This window comes from Nothoprocta perdicaria, unplaced genomic scaffold (assembly GCF_003342845.1).
Source record: "Nothoprocta perdicaria isolate Ctin4 unplaced genomic scaffold, notPer1 scaffold_48, whole genome shotgun sequence".
Lineage (NCBI taxonomy): Eukaryota > Metazoa > Chordata > Aves > Tinamiformes > Tinamidae > Nothoprocta > Nothoprocta perdicaria.
The window spans coordinates 2,886,025-2,905,560 of record NW_020455732.1 but is presented as its reverse complement, the minus strand read 5'-3'; the positions used below and the strand labels follow the sequence as shown (position 1 = coordinate 2,905,560).

At 40.2% G+C, this 19,536-nt stretch overlaps 1 protein-coding gene across 2 annotated transcripts in view; it reads left to right on the top strand.

The window, feature by feature from the left end:
• Window positions 1–19,536, top strand: part of TSNARE1 (t-SNARE domain containing 1) — a 362,567-nt gene that overhangs the window by 137,460 nt on the left and 205,571 nt on the right. For both annotated transcript variants that reach the window (XM_026047164.1, XM_026047163.1), the window contains exon 7: window positions 139–195. In XM_026047164.1, coding sequence (XP_025902949.1) covers window positions 139–195 — 57 coding nt within the window. The remainder of the gene's footprint in view (window positions 1–138; window positions 196–19,536) is intronic.

Below are 19,536 nucleotides of genomic sequence, written 5' to 3'. Positions count from 1 at the left end.
AAATGATACAGCTTTTAAAACATTCTTTTATTTAAAAAGCAGAAAAAATCACTTCACATGACTTATATGACTTTTTCCCTAAATATTTAGACTGCATTTCTCAGTGTCTTTTCCTTTTTTTTTTTTTTTATTTGACAGAAAATAGCAGAGAAATCCAAAGCTTTACTTCCTACTGGGCAAAGAAGTAGCAAACAGGTAAGTCTGTGTTTGTGTGTATGTTACTAAAAAAACACTATCATCAAAGTGCACTAATAATGTTGAATAGTACATTGCACACTGAAGCCGATGGGGTGGTTTTGTATTTCAGCTTGTAGTGCATGACATGTTTGATGGCAGAAGGTGCATAACTCAGGAAAATAAACAGACAAAAAAAAACACACACACAAAAAAAAAAAAAAAAAAAAAAAAAAAAAAAACCCACAAAAAACAGTTCTCTTCATTTCCCGTTGCTCCCCAGGAACTACTCTTCTTGATGAGCATTTTGCAGTGTTTTGTATATTCAGGAATGTACCAAAAAACAGTCTGCTCATCCGCTTCTGGGACACCACACTTAGAGCTAAAAAGAAATTGTACTCTAAGTGCAAATTCTTAAAAATAAGTGAGGAGGTTTTTGTTTGGTGGTTGGTTGTTTTTTATCAAGTCTGTGCTCTGTTTTAAGAGGAATCATCTGTTCTGTGTCCTTCAGCTGCATTACATGGTAGTAATGGTACATGGTTAACAATTAACTACATGAGCAAAAAAGAGTTGTTTTTTTTTTTCTGTTTTTACCCTCTTTAGGAGCTTTATTAAAAATACTATATGTAATTGCATATAATTGTATGCATATATAAAGACAGAGGTATACTTGCATGCTTATATATATATATTTATACAACAGAGTTAAATTAATATGAGTCTGTGATTAAGAATATAAAGATGGTATATCCATGTATATGCATAGATATGTGTATACACACATATAAAATATGTACCTGATTGTATATGAGTGTGAACACAGGCAAAATCTCCACAGATTTTGATGAAAGATTTGATGACAGTAGAGCAATTTGCTGTAGTATGAGTCCACCACATATTAAGTTGGCCTTGTAAACCGTACATGCAGAACGACTTTTAAATATTTTAAGCTGATATCACACCGCCAAAAAAACAGAACCTGATGCTTAATTTTCATAATTATTATTGATAACAGTGCAATTTCTGTGAGGGGCAGTTAGCAGATTTTCTGCTTTCCCAATGAATCTTCATTCCTCCAGTTGTCATGCCACCTGGTTTACTAAATCAGGACAGATTGCCAAGAGAGGTTGTGGAATCTCCTTCCTTGGAGATAACTCAAAATCTCCTTGGAGACAGTCCTGTGCCACATGGTCTAGGTGATCATGTGTGTGCAGGAGGATTGGACTAGACGACCTCTAGAGGTCCCTTCCAACCTTAACAATTCTTTGAATCTATGAAATCCTATTTGACTTGTATAGGAAAATGTTTTGCTTTGTCACATTCCTGTTTCTTAGTAAGGAAGGGCAAAATGATTTCAAGGAAGACCACACAATTATGGCAAATCAATGGATCAGTGCTTTAATATTAGATGGACTTCCAACAGCTATGATTCTACATCAGATCTTGTCACTTTGTTAATTTTAGATCAATGAACCTAAGGCCTTTGTGAACCAAATTGCTAATGTATTCTTCTAACCCTGTCAAATGGTCCCATTTGTACACCACCTTGGAGTGATGGTGCACAAATGTCTCTTTTCAGTTAGGCATTCATGGCAATTTTACAACTTATTTTCAGCCACCAGCTGACAATCAGTGTTGAACATAGGTATTTTTATGGTCATTAACCTTAAACAATAGTCTCGAATCTTAGCCACGTCCCACTGAGGTCAAATCCTTATTCATTTTGATGGTTTGACACTCAAGGAAAGTGGAGGTTTTTTATGCATCTGTTTTTGTTTTGTTTTGTTTTGTTTGTGGCATGTATATTATTCTACTTCTTGCATGTCTAACCAGTTTTTTTAGATGTCAGTTTGCAACAGAGTGGATTGCAGAAGTGGGAACAGCTCAGGGTGGTCTGGCCAAGATGACTGCATGTTTGCATTGCTGTGGCTATGCTGCAAATGTGGCCATTAACAAGTGCTAAGAGGATGAAGAGGTCTAATGGATAAAGGAAGCAAGATGTGGGGAGAAGTACTTAAATCATGGATTCCGCTAGTGGTGAGGGTGTATGCAAAGGAGAGGATGAAAAATGATCAAGCCAGAGGCAAAACTATCTGCCTTAAAATGGTCAAGAATCCTGCTCATTTGGGGGCTGTAGTAGTAATTGGATCATGCAACAGTAGGAGAGATTGGGTTAAAGTGGCTCAGCTAGAGATGTTTTTCTTCTTTGTCCCTTCCACTTGCAAGTAAGTGCCAGTGTTCAACTTTGCTGCTTTATGAAAACTAAGAAGGTTCTCGGTGATACTGTGTAAGGCTTAGGACACATGTGATTTCATTCCCATTTCTATTCCAATGTATCTGAACTGGTTCCTGTGCACTAGCAACTTCAAGCTACCATTTGTCTTCTTGTCTTCCTCTTTCCAGGATAAAAGGAGAGAAATGCATAAACTCTTGCTGGAGGAGTGCAGTGATATTATTTTTTTTTTCCTTGTACTTTTTATTTTTATTTTTCCAGCTGCAGATTGGTAAGAATGTTCAAAATTATAGTTCCCCCAGCAACCATAACTGGACCAGACTGCACATATATTAAGGCATTAAAGTTAATACCCTATACAGTAGTGCAAAATACTACATATGTTCAGGGCACCTGATATACTGGTGCTGTGAGACCACACAGTGAACTCTCGACTTTGATGCACATACAGTCTTGATTCGAACATTACTTTGCTTTATTTATGATTTAGTACAGCTAATTGTAGCAGATTCAAATCACATAATCACAGGATGGTTGAGTTTGTAAGAGACCTCTACAGATGATCTAGTCCTTCCGCTCTAGCAGGGACACCGAGAGCATGTGACACAGGGTCACATCCAGGTGGATTTGAACACCTCCAGGGAAGGAGAATCCGCAACCTCCCTGGGCAGCCTGTTCCAGGGCTCTGTCACCCTCAAAGGAAAGAAGTTCTTCCTCACCTGGAGATGGAACTTACTGTGTTTCAACTTGTCCTTGTCCCGTCATTGGCACCATTGAGAATAGCTTGACCCCTTTTTCCCTACATTCTCCCCTCAGGTATTTATACATATTGATCAGATCCCCTCTCAGTCTTCTCTTCTCCAGGCTAAACAGGCTCAGCTTGCTTAGTCTTTCCTCATAAGATAGATGCTCCAGTCCCTTAATCATCTTTAAGCAATCAGATCTCCACGGGACCCTCTTTAGAAGCTCCACGTCCCTCCTGTCCTGGGGAGCCCAGAACTTAGTGTCAACCAGGACTCCCAGGTCCCTCTCCGTGGAGGTGCTTTCCAGCAGGTCGAGCCCTAATCTGTACTGATGCCTGGGGTTATTCCTCCCCAGGTGCAGGACCCTGCACTTGTCCTTATTGAACCGCATGAGGTTCCTCTCTGCCCAACTCACCAGCCTGTCCAGGTCCCTCTGGATGGCAGCACAGCCCTCCGGAGTGTCGGCCACTCCACCCAACTTCGGATCATCTGCAGACTTGCTCAGGGTGTGCCCTGTGCCCTCGTCCAGGTCATTGATGAACAAATTGAACAGCACTGGGCCCAGTACTGACCCCTGGATGACACCACTGGCCACAGGCCTCCAACTGGACTCGGCCCCATTTATCACCACCCTCCAAGGTCTGCCATCCAGCCAGTTCTCAATCTGACTCACTGCCTGCATATCTAACCCACACTTCTGGAGCTTCCCTATGAGAATATTATGGGAGAATGTGTCGAAAAACTTGATGAAGTCAGGGTAGACAACATCCACGGTTCTTCCATAATCCATCCAGCCATTTGAAGAGTGCTAGCTTTCCAATATTCATGTATCTAATTTTTTCTCTCTTGTTGGTGGGTGGGAGAGGTAGGGCATTTGGTGACACAGTTGTAGTATGTTTGTTTTGGGAAGTAATTAATTACCTAGTACCAGATAATAAGTAAAAATTGAAAAGTGAAACTTCAGCTTTGCTGTAAGTAGTTTTTAATTTGGTTTATTTATTCATAAAGGCAAATGAAGGCATTTGTTGAAAAATTCCTCTCAACCTGAAATTATATAAATTCTTAATCAACTATATATTTGCATACATTTATTTGTGTGTAGACAGAAAGGTTCTATTCTGCAAGTGTGTGTTACTGTATGTACTGCAAGGTATATTTGTACTAATCTAGATGATCATTGTTAAAGTAAATTGTGTCAACTACTGCACTTTTTCCCCTCTATGAATGTATCTTGATACAAGGCAGACATCCTGCTTTGGATTTGGGAAAGAGTGTATTTCTGGGATTACTTCTCCATGGCCACTGTGAAAATGAGAAAGGCCGAGGACCATGTGGTCCACAGTAGGAAAGGTTGGATACCTGGACAAAATTGTGCTCTTGGGCTGAATACCTCCTGTAGGGCAAGAATTGGACATCATCAAATACAATGATTTTTTAATAGTACAGTATCGACTTTCCATAATGTTATAAGAAATGATAGTCTGGAGATAATTAACAGAAGATAGCTAATAAGCCCTTTGAGCATAAGGAATCTTATTTTTATTATATTCATTCTGGATCTAATGTCATCTCCTTCCCATTAAAAGAGTATTTTGTTATGCTCATAGCTGAATAAGTTCAAGTGACAGCAGGCTGACTTGAAAAGCTGAGGGCTCTTAAGGACCCAGTCCTTTTGAATCACCTAATGTGGAAAATCCAGTTTGTCCCTCTTTATCTATGACATTTCTTCAGGCTACCTTGATTCTTCCAAGATTTTCAATGATGACACTTAGCCTTCTACTCTTTGATGAAGATGAAGGAAGCTGGGCTTTCTTATCACATCAACTTTTTTAGTGGCCTGAGAATCTTCTCAAAGTAAGAGGCGAAAGCGAGGGAATGTTGTAGATGAGAATGAATTTTAAAGCATTCTAAAAATCTAGCCAGATTTTTTTGTTGCTTTTGTTAAGATGAAACTCTCTTGGCAATTTTTAGAAATTAAAATTACAGTAATTCTCATAGTGTAATGGCATTCCTCTTCGTTTCCTGTCTCCACGGAGAAAGGGAAATATAATTAGTACTCTGGAACATGGTGGTTGCCAAAATATATGTCTTTGTCTCATCTGCCATAAGCCTACTTGACCCTTCCTTCACAGGTCAGGAAATTATGTTTTCTTAGAAGCATAAAAATGAGTAATAAACCTCTATTTACATATATGAGTTTCTTTATCCTGACTGCATCAATTTATTCACGCTTTAAATGGACTTCCTTCTCACAGGAAGTATCATTTCTCCCTTTCTTCCTGTGTTTTCAAAGTTGTTCTTTTTATATGCATAACACATAATTCTCGTTTAGGACAACAAAATCTAATCCTTGTGTATATGAGTGAATAATCTCTTGACAATATCATTGGCATAATCTGTGTATGAGTGTGATCACTCTGGTTACTCTTGGTCTCTGGTTTCAATTTTTACTCTCATTATGGCAGCTCTTGTAGTATCTGTGGACCCTGTTCAAGAGCGTCCATGTCACAGGAAATGTATGAACAGAACTTTTGGACTGTGCCACGCCAAAGAACTTGTGGGCTAAGCAAATGCCAGTGGATTATTTTGACTGATATGCTCTGATGGCTCCTTAATGCAGAAGGGATTCTTCATGCCAGAAGGCCAAAGCTCAGTTTGAAGCCATCTTCAGCTTTTTAGAGAGATTGCAGAGTGCATTTTTCTGAAATGAAAAATTTAATTTCTCACACTCAAAATACAGCTTCTTTTTGCCTGGCAAGTGGAGCTTTTTGTTTACTCATTCATCTTACTGACTATAACATCTTATCTTAGCACTCACCCCAGCTCTTAAAGTTCCAGTCTGGCTGCTATATCTCAGGTAATCAAGACTTAGCTTTGGCCATAATATATCCTGCCTATATGATCGTGATGACTATGTCTTTTCAAGGTTGTTTAGTACCTAGTGACTCCCATGGAAAAGTGTCTTCCTTCAATAATGTCAACTTTTCTTCTAAATAAATGCATATCCAATTAGAGACATATTTTAATCACCCCACTCCTCCGTTCATTGCCCTGTCAAAGAGAAGCATTTAAATGGGTCAGTTGTTTTTTGTTTTGTTTTGTTTTGATTTTTTTTTCTTGATGTCATGTATGGGTTTTCTGTTTTGTTCTGTTTGGTTTTAAAGGTAGTTATTAAAGCAATATTCCTAAAACAATCTGGTTTTGGTTTTGCTTTTTTTTTGTTTGTTTTTTTTTGTTTTTTGTTTTTTAATTTCCTCCCCTTCCTGCCTGTTTAAAGGTAAGGCAATATATTCTGATACAGTAGTTTAATAAGTGGATTGGAATATAATCATCCTTGCTTTTGTTTAATTGGCAGCTGCTTAGCATGCCCATAATCTTGTCAAGGAAAATGCCTGTGAGAAACTCTGTTTGAGGAGATGTTACTTTTCTTGCTAAACCCTCAACTCCTTCTCTGATGGGTCAGAAAGCCGGGGAGCAGGAATTAAATGGAAGAGTCTTCCATCCTTATTGACAAATTGGGCAAAATGATGTAAAATGTGGAGTGTTGCCACTATTTGTTGTGTCTGACCATGCTGGGATTGACACTAAATAAGAGAGCTTGGGACTTCAACACATGTAAAAATCTACAGGAAAGTTCCAAGTCCCACTGCAGGGTTTTTTTGTTTTGTTTTGTTTTGTTTTGTTTTTTTTTGTTTTTTCTTTTTTTTTTTGTTTTGTTTTGTTTTTTTGTGAATGAGAAAGGAGCAATTTTTTTTTTTTTTCATTTTTCTTCCTGTGGGCAGAGGATGAAGGCAGAGGACAGGATCCTTTTTGCTTCTCCGCAGCAAAGCAGGGAGAGCAAATCTCGAGCCCAGGGGCTCCTGTGGATAATGCAATTCAGCAGATGCCTGCATTATTTCGCCATAGCTGGTGACAGCTCTGTAAATATATATATATATATATATATATATATATTTATATATATAACAAATATATATATATATATTTGTTGTTGTTGTTTGCTTGTGATAGCAGCTCTCTAGATAGCTGCACTGCCCCCTTCTCATTCCAACTGCTGCATTTAAGGGATATTGCAAATAATGATGGGTACTTTCAGGCCAACTCAGGAGGCCTGGCTAAAACTGTGCAGGAACTGGTGTCACCTTGTTCAAATTGAATGAAGACTTATTTAATACATTTTGCCCCCACCCTGTGCAAGTAGATTATTGAAAGGAAGGAAGCTGTATTCTTCTAAACTCTCTTTGATGGCTGCATTTATCACATGATTAAAGGCTGTTGGCAGTGGTATTTTTCTCTTAAAAAATATTTAAAAATAGGTTAATGCTTGTGTTACTGGTGTGATGATAAAAGCAGTCTTAAGTGACCTTTCCAGGCTCTATCTGATGTACTTTCAGATTTTCAATAACAGATGCTATTGCTACCATATAGCTTAAAGATATTTGACCCCCTTCAGTCCTAAGTGTGGGTGCCATATAATAAATTTTGCATCATTTGCCCAATTAAATTGCCACTGATTTTTTTTTTTTTTTTTTTTTCCATTTTAGAGTTTTATCTTCAATTACTACGATGATGTAGTGTTGCTCAAATACCTTTGGAGTTCCACCACAAAGCTAAACATGTCCCAGAAAAGGGATTTATACTTAGTTCCTTCATGAGGTGCTCTGGGATCTGTGAAATAAGGGATGTGCTGCAGATGGTGTTGCAAACCGTTATTTTTAAGCTGATAGCAATAGTCGGCATAATAAATAAAATAAATGTGTACAGAGATAAACACAGACTCATGCTTTCCCTTGTAACTCTCTCTGTCTTTTGCAAAGATGCCTGTGTAGTGGAAATGGGCTTGCAGTTTCTTTAGATTTTCAGAGATTTCTCCAGCCGCTGTTTCTCGCTTGGCATCAAACAGGTTTGAAACAAGGGAGTGTTTCCCTGTTCTCACTGCTCATATCTCCATGCTTGGACCAAGCTCTCATCTTCCCCCAGGGCTTGAAGGGAGCTAGGATGGTTTGAGCATAGCAGTGTTTGCTTTTCCACATGGGTCATGCAGAGATAATGCACACATGCATTATTTTTCATGATAGAAAAAAAAAATACACCATTTTCCATATTCATGTGATGAGTTGGAGGGGAAAAAAAATGCTTTTTCATGAATCCAGTATTCCATGGGTGAAAGTTGCAGATTTTGCTTCTAATATATTTAAGCCCTGGCTCTGTTATTTTGATTTGCATCCCTGCCTTGGTTAAAATGAATAGCTTCAATATTGTTTTATACTGTTGTTCAGTCTGGACTCACAGAGTGAAATGAAATTATTGAGATGGCTCCTACCCTAGCTAAGCTAAATATTCCACTTAATGCAACTGGAGCTGAAGCTGTCAGTCCTTGCTTTGGGAAGGATTTCTGTTTCTTTCCTTTTCTTTCTTCTTTCTTTTTTTTTTTTTTTTTCTTTTCTTTTTTTCCCCCTGTATAGGGGTAGTTCTGCAAAAAGGAATAAATAGTGGCACACTGAGAAACATAAATGATTGCTCTAAAACAAACGAAAAAACAAAAGTAATCAAAGACCTCCTTCCAAGCACTACTGCTTTCTGGTGAGTAAGGAAGGTGTTTTCTCCCTCTTTGAACCCAGCAGTTCTTCATGGGTTGGATGACTTAAGTGAAGGGAGTGGGAATTTGGCTTTGTGTGCACCATGACATACTGGCCTCTTCTTGAAACTGAAGGCCGGGAAGTTTGATGGCCCCCTTGTGCGCTCTGCTTCGATGACCCCTTTATTCAAGTATGATTAAAGCCCCACTGAGGAGCCATGTGCAGAAAACCCTTTCCCAGCGGATGCTGAGAACCATGCTGGGAAAGTGGGATACTGAGCACTCCAGAGTGCCATCTGCTGGCATCCAATTAACTTCTTCATGGGATGCAGGAGTCTTGCTTTATAGCACTCAGGTGGAAGAGAAGGCTCGATGAACCATAGAGGTAGAGATAAAATTTGTAAGGAGATGGGGTGGAAGAGGAGGTCTTGCACTGACCCATGTCTTGCACTGACCCATTAATGCTAGAGGAAGACCTTCCGCGAGTTGAGAAGGATTCGGTTAGGGATCACTTAGGCAAACTGGCCACTCAAAAATCTCTGGGCCCAGATGGGATGCACCAAGAGTGCTGAGGGAATTGGCCGAGGTTATTGCTCAGCCTCTCTCCATCATCTTTGAGAGGTCCTGGAGAGCAGGGGAGGTGCCCGAGGACTGGAAGAGAGCCAACGTCACTCCAGTCTTCAAAAAGGGCAAGAGGGAGGAGCCGGGCAATTACAGGCCGGTCAGCCTCACCTCTGTCCCTGGAAAGGTGATGGAGCAGTTCATCCTAGAGAGAATCTCCAGGCATCTGGAGGAGAAGAAGCTGCTGAGGAGCAGTCAGCATGGATTCACCAAGGGGAAGTCATGTCTGACGAACCTCATAGCCTTCTATGATGGGATGACAGGCTGGCTGGACGAGGGGAGAGCTGTGGATGTTGTCTACCTTGCTTCAGCAAGGCTTTTGACACTGTCTCCCATAATATCCTCATACAGAAGCTCCGGGAGAATGGACTAGATGAGTGCACGGTGCGGTGGATCGAGAGCTGGCTGGATGGCAGAGCTCAGAGGGTGGTGATAAATGGGGCCGAGTCCAGTTGGAGGCCTGTGGCCAGTGGTGTCCCCCAGGGGTCAGTGCTGGGCCCAGTGCTGTTCAATTTGTTCATCAATGACCTGGACGAGGGCACGGAATGCACCCTTACCAAGTTTGCAGATGACACCAAGCTGGGTGGAGTGGCCGACACTCCGGAGGGCTGTGCTGCCATCCAGAGGGACCTGGACAGGCTGGTGAGTTGGGCAGAGAGGAACCTCATGAGGTTCAATAAGGACAAGTGCAGGGTCCTGCACCTGGGGAGGAATAACCCCAGGCATCAGTACAGATTAGGGGTGGACCTGCTGGAAAGCACCTCCACGGAGAGGGACCTGGGAGTCCTGGTTGACACCAAGTTAACCATGAGTGAGCAGTGTGCCCTCGTGGCCAAGAAGGCCAATGGGATCCTGGCCTGCATCAGGAGGAGTGTTGCCAGCAGGTCAAGGGAGGTGATTCTGCCCCTCTACTCAGCTCTGGTGAGGCCGCACCTGGAGTACTGTGTGCAGTTCTGGGCTCCCCAGTATAAGAGGGACATGGAGCTTCTCAAGAGGGTCCAGAGAAGGGCAACCAGAATGATTAAGGGAATGGAACATCTCTCGTATGAAGAGAGGCTGAGTGAGCTGGGCCTTTTTTCTCTGGAGAAGAGACGGCTCAGAGGGGATATGATTAATATGTGTAAGTTTAGGAAGGGAGAATGCAGGGAGGAAGGGGACAAGCTGTTCTCACTGGTGGCCAGCGATAGGATGAGGGGTAATGGCCATAAGCTGGAGCACAGGAAGTTCTGTCTACAGGTGAGGAGGAACTTCTTTGCTGTGAGGGTGACAGAGCAGTGGAACAGGCTGCCCAGGGAGATTGTGGAGTCTCCTACTCTGGAGGTCTTCAAAACCCACCTGGATGCCACCCTTTGCCACATGCTGTAGGTGTGCCTGCTTGAGCAGGAAGGTTGGACTAGATGATCTGTAGAGGTCCCTTCCAACCTTAACTATTCTGTGATTCTGTAATGCCTTCTGCTTGGCCCCTACTAGGATTTGTTTGTTTGTTGGTGTGTCCTTCCAAAGGGAACCACTTTTCCTTCAAAAACTTCAAGTTGGTTAAATGCGCTTTTTCTTCTTTTCTTTTATTCATATGCTTTGTCTCCAATACTTCTTATCTTACAAATGTGCATCCTTTGCATGTAGGACGGCATTTGTATTCATGCCCTCCACTAATCCTGCTTGTTTTGAAAAGTGTTTTGTTTTGCGCATGGAGATAGTAGCAGTCACAATAAAAACAATAAAACCTGCTTTCCCTCCTAGTATTGCTTATTGCTTCCAAGCTTCTAGGCACTGCCCCCCTATAGAGACTCGAGCTCACACAAAATCCCTTTAATCACCCTTCTGCCTTCCTGAATCTCCCCCTCTGTCTCACACCTCACCAGCAGTAAACCTGCTTTGTACTGCTCCCCCTGCCCACAGCTGTAGGAGTCTGGAAAACATTGCAGAAAATAAATTAGTAACCACAAAAAGAGAAGGACAGGCTCAAGGATATGCTCAAATTCCAGATGGATGGCATCCCATCCATCCCAACAAGCAACTTGTTGTAGTTGACCTGGCTTCAAGCAGAGGACTCTGGCAATTCCATCTCCAGAAGTCCCTTCCACCCTCAACTAGACTGTGACTCTGTTTTAATATGGCTGAGGTTTTGGGGGTGTTTGGGCAAATATTTTGTTATGGTTATTTTATTTCTTTTTATGAAAAATTGTATTTAAGAGGTGATGTAAAACAGGACTAGATTATAGGGAAAACTCTCCAGTTCTGCATTTTAGAAGATGTCTCAAGCACTTAGCAAATTCAAGTATTTGAATGAGTGAATGAGTGAGGTATATCACGTGAGGACTTTCTTTTTATCCAACATCATTATATTTAATGGCTTTGAATTTTTCTTTTGATATTCTCTGTTAGTCCCCAGTGTCACATTAGGAAACAAATCAATCTACTTGTTCCCTGGCACAAACATTTTTTTAGAAGTTTGCTGATAAGCTGTAAATTAGCTTTCATAGATTCTGAAAGCAAATATATGCATAAAGTTTTTTACATACCATCACAACTCTTGGCACATTACTGCACTGAGCACAGTAAGGCAGTAAGGATGAGTTGAGCTTCACCATAAGGCAAGAGATGCAAGAAGAGTGCTTGTTTGTAAAATCTTTTCCATTGTGAAAGTTCCTTGCACTCATGCAAGGGGGAGTTAAATTTGTTATTTAACAAATTTTTGCAAGGGGGGGTTATGGGAAAGTTAAATTCTGGGTTAAATGCATGAAGGAAACTCCAGAAGGAAAAAAAAAAAAAAAAAAAAAAAAAAGGCAAGTGATCCTTAGAACTCTTTCAACCACCTCTAAAGAAAATGCTGCAATGCCAGAATCAGTTTCATTACACATCTGGGCTTGACTCATCTTCTACAATAAAGAAATCCAGAGAAATAATTAAAGTTCATTATTGCATGGATATGAAATAGCATTATTAAATATCTACCTCACATTTATTTATAACCCTTCCTCCTGACAGAGTCTGACATGTTTCACAAACACCACTGAATGATTATATATTCTTTGCCCAAAATATAAGGATGTTGCTCTGCATTTTATTCATCACTTGTTCAGTCAAAATTTATGTTCCTGCAAAATCCGTACATTTTCCAAGATCTCTTTGTCTAGGTCTATTACTCACAAGACCTATGAGGCATCTTTTGAGCAAGTCAAGGCTGGAAGTGCTCCGTTTCTTTTGTAAGAATACCAGCACTTTTTGAGGAGGGTTAGACTAGGCACTCACATGATATGGCAGGTTGAGACTGGAGGAGAAGAATGTCACTATCATGACTCAATCATCTTCTCAGTCAGACAGTTTTGGGTTAGGAGGATGCAATTACCAACAATTACACTTCTCCAGAACAGTCGAATTTGCATGGCTCCTCTTTGGAAAATTTCTGGGATCTTACGTGATAACCAGTGGAGCTTTTTGCACAGTGCAGTCAAATGCATTTTTCTGCAAAATTAAAAGTATGTGTCAGCATCCTAGGAAGAGAGGCCCAGGAGATTCCTCAAAGATTTTCTCCTGCTTTTAGTCATCACCAAATAAGCCTTGTCCTCTTTCATTTGCCCCATGACTTTTACCTATTAGCACAACTATACTTGAGCTGAGCAACAGCAGGAATGAAAGGATGGGGAGTGGGAGTAAAGGGAAAGGGTCCAGTGCAAAGCTAGTGCACGTTCTTTAAACACCAAAAATGCTGAGCCTGATTGATACTCCTGTACTGATGAAAATGTCACTTATCTCCACAGGTAGCTTCATTGGTTCTCAGAGAATTTTCCATGGAGGCAATCACAATGAAGCTTAGCAATTATGATAAAATATATTATGATGCAGTGATATTATGGACTTGTTGAGGTCATACAGTTTGGCACAGGAAGTGTATGATGTCCAAATGTTTTCTTGCTTGGTCTTGTTTCAGATCTCCAGTGTATTTAGTGTTTACCTAGGAAGGCAGTTTTACCAATGCTTTTCCTTACTGTTACCAGACATCCCCTGTGGCCATAAAATTTTCTTCCCAGAAGGCAGATGGGATGCCAGGAGGTAGTAGCAAACTCTTCTTCAGAAGAAGACAGAAATCTCTGTCTGTAAATGAGATTTATCAATCAAACACTGTGTACTTTGCTCCCAAATGCCTGGCTTGGGTATTGCACAGAAACAGTTATAACAATATATAGTCCTATCTAATGGCTACCTACATTTTGGAAAGATTCCTTGTCTTATCTGTCCCATTCTTTCTTCTGGAACATTTCCACTACTGAGGGTCCTACCTTTGCAATTGCAGTGGTCTGATGTTGAGCTGCAGGGAGCTGGATGATGCATTGATTTTCCATTCCTTGTGATGAACATCTGCAGATGTTCCTATCTCAGGCCCTGAAGGGGAGAGCTCAGCAATTTAGAAACATCCTTTATATGCATTTAACTTCCTTGCAGTTATATTTTATTTTTCATCTTTCTCCCATTCACCCCCTTTCGTAGCTTCTGCTGTGTCTTTCTTTCTTAGTTTTCCCTCTTACTTTACCGCTGTCTTATTTGTGCTACCCATCTCTTTAGGAACTTTGGGAAAGAATTGAGAACAAAGAGCAGTGAAGCCAATTCCATGGTATATATTCCCCCTTTCATAGCATGTGATATGATCAGTTGCATTTTTGCCCGTAACCACACTATTAATGTTTAAATTGTGCTTATTGACATAATGATACCTATTGTGAGACTAACAATCTAAATATGCTTGAGGAACAGCTAGGAAAACAAGATAAGAGTATCTCAGTGCCCAAGGGAAGTACACAGGGTGGAGAGTAATAGAGAACATTGTGTATTTTGCTCATGAACAATTTTTCAATAAAAGTGGATTTAAAAACTGCCACGGTTTTCAGCATACTAAGTGTGTAGCTCTGAAGAGAACTGGAATTGGCTTGAATAGTGACTCCTTTCTTTGTTGAAGCAAACTACTTTTGACTGAAGCTTGCTTTATAAAGTTCATCTGCTGGATCGAGTCTGGGGAGACTCAAAGAGCTCTTTTTGTCAGTGTGATTCTCTTCAAATTTGTAAATACGAAGAAAATTAACAGACCTCAACTGGAGATTTTTTTAACTTTTAATAGTTACAGATCTTGTTTGGTAGATTTTTCTTTTTTAATTTCCTTTCAAAAGTCAAAACAAATCCTACAGGCATATTTATCACATGTAACAATAAAGTTTATTCCTCAAGGCTCTTGCCATTTAGGAGACTGAAGTGCAAATAAAAAAAAAAAAAACCATACAGTGAAGGGATAGGAAATGGGTTTGGACTGGGGAGAAGAGTAACACTTGCAACTCCAAACTACAAATATATGTCATGAGAAAACAGAAAAAATCAGGTTCAGTCCAGATGTCGTATCATAAAGCTAAGCGGAGATGGAAAGTAACTCTCTGGGACTTACCATGAAGGACAGCAAAAGGACCCAATTGCAATCTGTGAGAATTTTGCCATAAGCTTCCTAGGATCAAAGTTCAGCCCTCACCAATTACATACCAGGAATTATAGCTTTGTTTATTTGCTGATATTCTATTTTTTGGTCAGGCTCCCTCCTTGTCACAGCATGAAAGCACAGCCTGGAGCTTGAAAGAGAGAACTCTGGGAGAGAGAATCTGGGAGGAAGCCAACATTAAAAGAGCCACCCCACTTCAGTACATCTTCCTTGCGCATATAGGTCCTCCGTTGACTGATTTAAGTTGACCTTATGATTTCTTCCTGCCTCCTATATCATTCTGAGCAGTAAATCCTGGAGAAGCAAAGATCTCTTGTCTGACCTAAACAGATTTCATGGATAATCTCTATCTCTGTCCTGTCAACTCTATGATGTCTTCAAAAGAATCAGCATCGAACATCTGCTTTCTTTCTTCCCCCCTCCACCATTTGTTTTTCCTTATGAAATGTTTATTAAGAAAATGATTTTTGATTTTTTTTTTTTTTCAGTCAGAGGAGATAATTCACACGAGCAATCAGCTGTGGGTTAACTGGAGAATGAAAATGTCTTGGACCGTAGCAAAAACTCATAATCAAAGGGCTCCCCAGCTATCCATCAAACAATCAATTACTGTATCCATTAGTCCCCTTTCACCACACATTAGAGCAATTTACTAGACATGCTAAAATTCAGGTCATTGCTCCTTAAGGATGAGCAAATAGCAGAGGCATCTATCAAAGTTTTGATGCTGTGTGAGCACATGCAGTGTGAATATATAGCTTAGATCACTTCATATCCTCATGGTGCCATAAACCCATTAAGGACCTGATCTGTGGGGGATGTGCTATTTGCCTTCAAATATCAGCAGCTTGAGGAGCTTTGTCAGAAAATATTCAGCATTTCGTGTGGTCCAGCCTTCTTTATGGTGAGGTCTATGTAATATCACTCTATAAAATATGAGTAAAAAATCTATCAGTAAAACAGTAGTGTTTTTGTCATGTCTTGCTTACTCTGGCCAGATGATTGCAAGGATATTTTCTATTCTTATATGCAGCATTTGGTAGAAGAGAAGATTTCTCCACAAGGAGGGAATCTGAGCAGGTTATGTGTCATTATCCCAGATCTACCTTGCTGCTCTGCCCTCATCTACTACCATATAAGTCTAGTCAGATTTCAAGTCATGTACCATGCTAATATTTCCATATCTGAAGCATAACATCTTTGTTTCTTAGGGATCTCAAACTAAGTAGAATTAATTGTTTAAATTGTTATCTATTAAAAAAAAAAAAAAAAAAAAAGAGAGAGGGAGGGCAAAACACTGGAGCATTTCTGGTTGTTTTGCTTTGTTTGTTTGTTTTTCTGTAGGCTTTCTTCAGTGAGATTCATCTGGCTAAGCATGAAGAGTCATTTTGTGCTTCTGAGCCTGACATCCTTGCTCCCTTTAGAGTCTGTCACACAGTCTCATGTTAAGTAGCTGTCAATCTGTTTAATCTGGAGGATAGAACTCTTATCTCCATTGACTTTATTGACTGTGTCTCCACTGAATGTAATGGGAGCCTTAATAAGGAACCTGGATGTCAATGCTTCTGGTACAGATACGTAAAGATTCGTGAGGAGATTTCTCTCAGTTCAATTTGGCCGATGAATTCAAACACAGACATCTACATTGCAAAAATCTCAAATTAGTTAAGAGGGATCCTATCTATGTGTCTAGACCTCCAGTGCTGAACCAATGTCTGCCTAATTTATCACTCTCTCTCACACTGCACTAAATAGGACACTTGACATCTAGTTGGCACATCTTGGCATCTGTCGTTAGCTCTACTGGCATCTACCGTTAGCTCAACATTTAGATAGAGACTTAGAAAGTCCATGGACTTGCAGTCCAAGTAGAGGACTCACTATGGGATGCTGAGGAATATCCTTTTGTAGTTGCACAAGACTTACTATGGAATGTTTAGGGGAGGATCACAGGTGGAGAAGGGGTGGGATCTAGATGTTTTAGGGAGGAACAAGCATGGGAAAATAGAGGAATAATGGGGAAAAAAAGGATATGTTTGCATGTAAAGAGACTGCTGATCAGTGAATTTATCTGTCCATGCCCTGCACCTGATCAGGACAGCCTGTCCTCTCCCATTTCTAACTGTCTTTCTGGTGCAGGGCTCCTGATTCTATGTGTGGACTTCTCAGTACCAGCAGTCAGACTGGGACCTCAGGTCCCAGGTTCATGTGTCTGTGGTGCCAGTGACTGGACGAGGGTGGGTATATGGGTCATTATGTGATAGCTAGTGAGTATTGAGCTGGACTAGGAGGAGAAGTGGCTCAGGAGCCAGGTGTCTTGAGTGAAGCATCTAGAGGCGTTTGCCAGCAACTGGTGACACTGAGAATATAGATCCAGTGACTGGATGGACTGTGTAAGTCCAGCTGCTGGAAGGACCCACACTGAACATATCTCCAGATATGTCCCACTAATGGACCTACTTACTGATCAGAGAGAGAGGAGCAGGATGAGGCCATCTGTACATGTCCAAATGCTGTGTTTTCTGTCTGTCCTGATCTATATGTGTTGTTGTTGGTGGTGGTGGTTTTCACGTTTTGACTGGGAGTACATGCTCAGTCTCACTCCTAGTTGGGCCTGGGGGCATGGAGATTCAGCAGCCGTGTCCCCATAAGGCTATCAGATTCAACAACCCCAGCACAGTACATTATACACTGGGAATAGAAACCCTAAAGAAAACACCACACACCCTGACAAGCCAGCAAGCCAGCAAGCCACTCTTGTGCTATATGACCTGGAGCAGCTCCTTGCTTCAGGCCATAAGCACTGATTAGCAAAAAGAATAAGTAGAATAAGAGAGCATTTTTGAATAATAATATATAGTTATTCTGGAAGGCATTTTGAAGGTTGAGGTGGAATTCTAATCTTCTAAGCAACAGCAGAAAGTTGCACTTTCTGCTGCACAGCTCCTGTTCCAGTGTGTTTTTGGAGCCAGAGATGTCTCTTTCAGGGAGTGAAATATGATTTTAATTCAGTGACTGTGTCTTACCCTTGCAGAATTCATGCATTTCTCCTTTTATTACAAGAGAAATGGAAAGTATCCAGTTTTGAGCCCTTTGAGACTAGGTAAAATAGTTAAGAAAACTACTAAGAGTCAACCAACGAACCAAACAGCCAACCAAAGCCCCATGCAGCAATTTGCAGAGTAGACTTTAATGTGCAAAAAGAATTCTAGCTATGTTTGGATAAAAGTTCCCAACAAAAATATATTTTAATGGCACAGGCAATGAAGTCTTGTAGCTAATGGCTTAGGAAGGGTATTGATATATACAGAGGGATTAAAAAAGAATACAAACAGGGCAGCTAAAATAACATGAAGTATAGTCTATAAAAAACTAGATGAGAAAATGAGGGAGTTAAATTAAGTAGCTGAGAAGAAAATATCAAAAGAGACATGATTACAATCTATAAATACTTTCAAGGTGAAAATGAACAGGAGGTGAATTATTCCCTCAGTAAAATGATACAAGCGAGAATGGCCTAATGTTAGGAAAGAAGCAAGCGGATTAAGTGCTAAAGCAAATAAAGCAGTCGTGTAAGGGGTTAATGCCCCATCACTTTGGAAAGTCAACAGTATAGTTGAAACATAAGCAAAATAAATAATTTTCCAATAAGAACATGTGATAGAAATCTTTTATCTATTTGGGTTTTGTTCCTCTTGTCTTGAAGGCAGTTAAGAGACTCTTCTGATATTCACTGTAAAAATGCACACATTTTGCACAATTCTGTTACATGTCACGTTTCTGAGGCACTGAGGGGGAAAAAATAGGAAGACCTTGCAGCATTTTTTATCTTAATCCTTTCTCCGAATGTTTTATTTTGCAAGTATTTTAGGTAGCTTTTCAATCCTCATGAAAGCCTTCGTCAAGCCTGTATGCTAATTGCCTAGTAAGGGATATAAGAAAGGTTAGTATCTCTGTAAATATATATCACAGTGACAGCATGGAGCACATGAGGATAATAAAGCTGGTTTGCCTAGCATTCTTTTTCTGGTACTTCCTATTTCTTGTCACTGGTTGGACGATTGAATTAACTTGGTCTTGCCCTGTTATGAACTCATGCAGGATAAATTAACTACAGAATTCTTTCTATTTAATCCTCCCTGGACAAACTCATTCAGAAACAGGATTTTGTTCACAAGAGCAATGTTTGCACTTCCCATTTTCATTATTTCTCTTTGCAGGCATTTTGTTTGCCAATACACATCTGTGACTAAATTTATCTAAAATCTTTAGCTTCCCTTTCCTGACAGTGGTGAAATTTTTCAATAGCAATGTTGCTATTCTTAAGGGATAATATAATTTTCTTGATGCTGCTCCTGTGTTTTTTCTTTTAAATCAGTAAATATTCTGACTTCATTTGGCTTGCAGTTCGAGTTGTCACTTTTCATTTTTGTCCAGTCTGAAACTCACATCCTACAAATTAAGCTGACTGGTTCTTAGATGTTCCCAGTAATACAGAATCCTGAAATGTGGCTGCTTGCTTCAAGATCATGGAGAAATCATGGCAATCATTTACTCCCCTTTAGTTGAACTATTTCTTTCTTTCTTTCTTTCTTTCTTTCTTTCTTTCTTTCTTTCTTTCTTTCTTTCTTTCTTTCTTTCTTTCTTTCTTTCTTTCTTTCTTTCTTTCTCTCTCTCTCTCTCTCTCTCTCTCTCTCTCTCTCTCTCT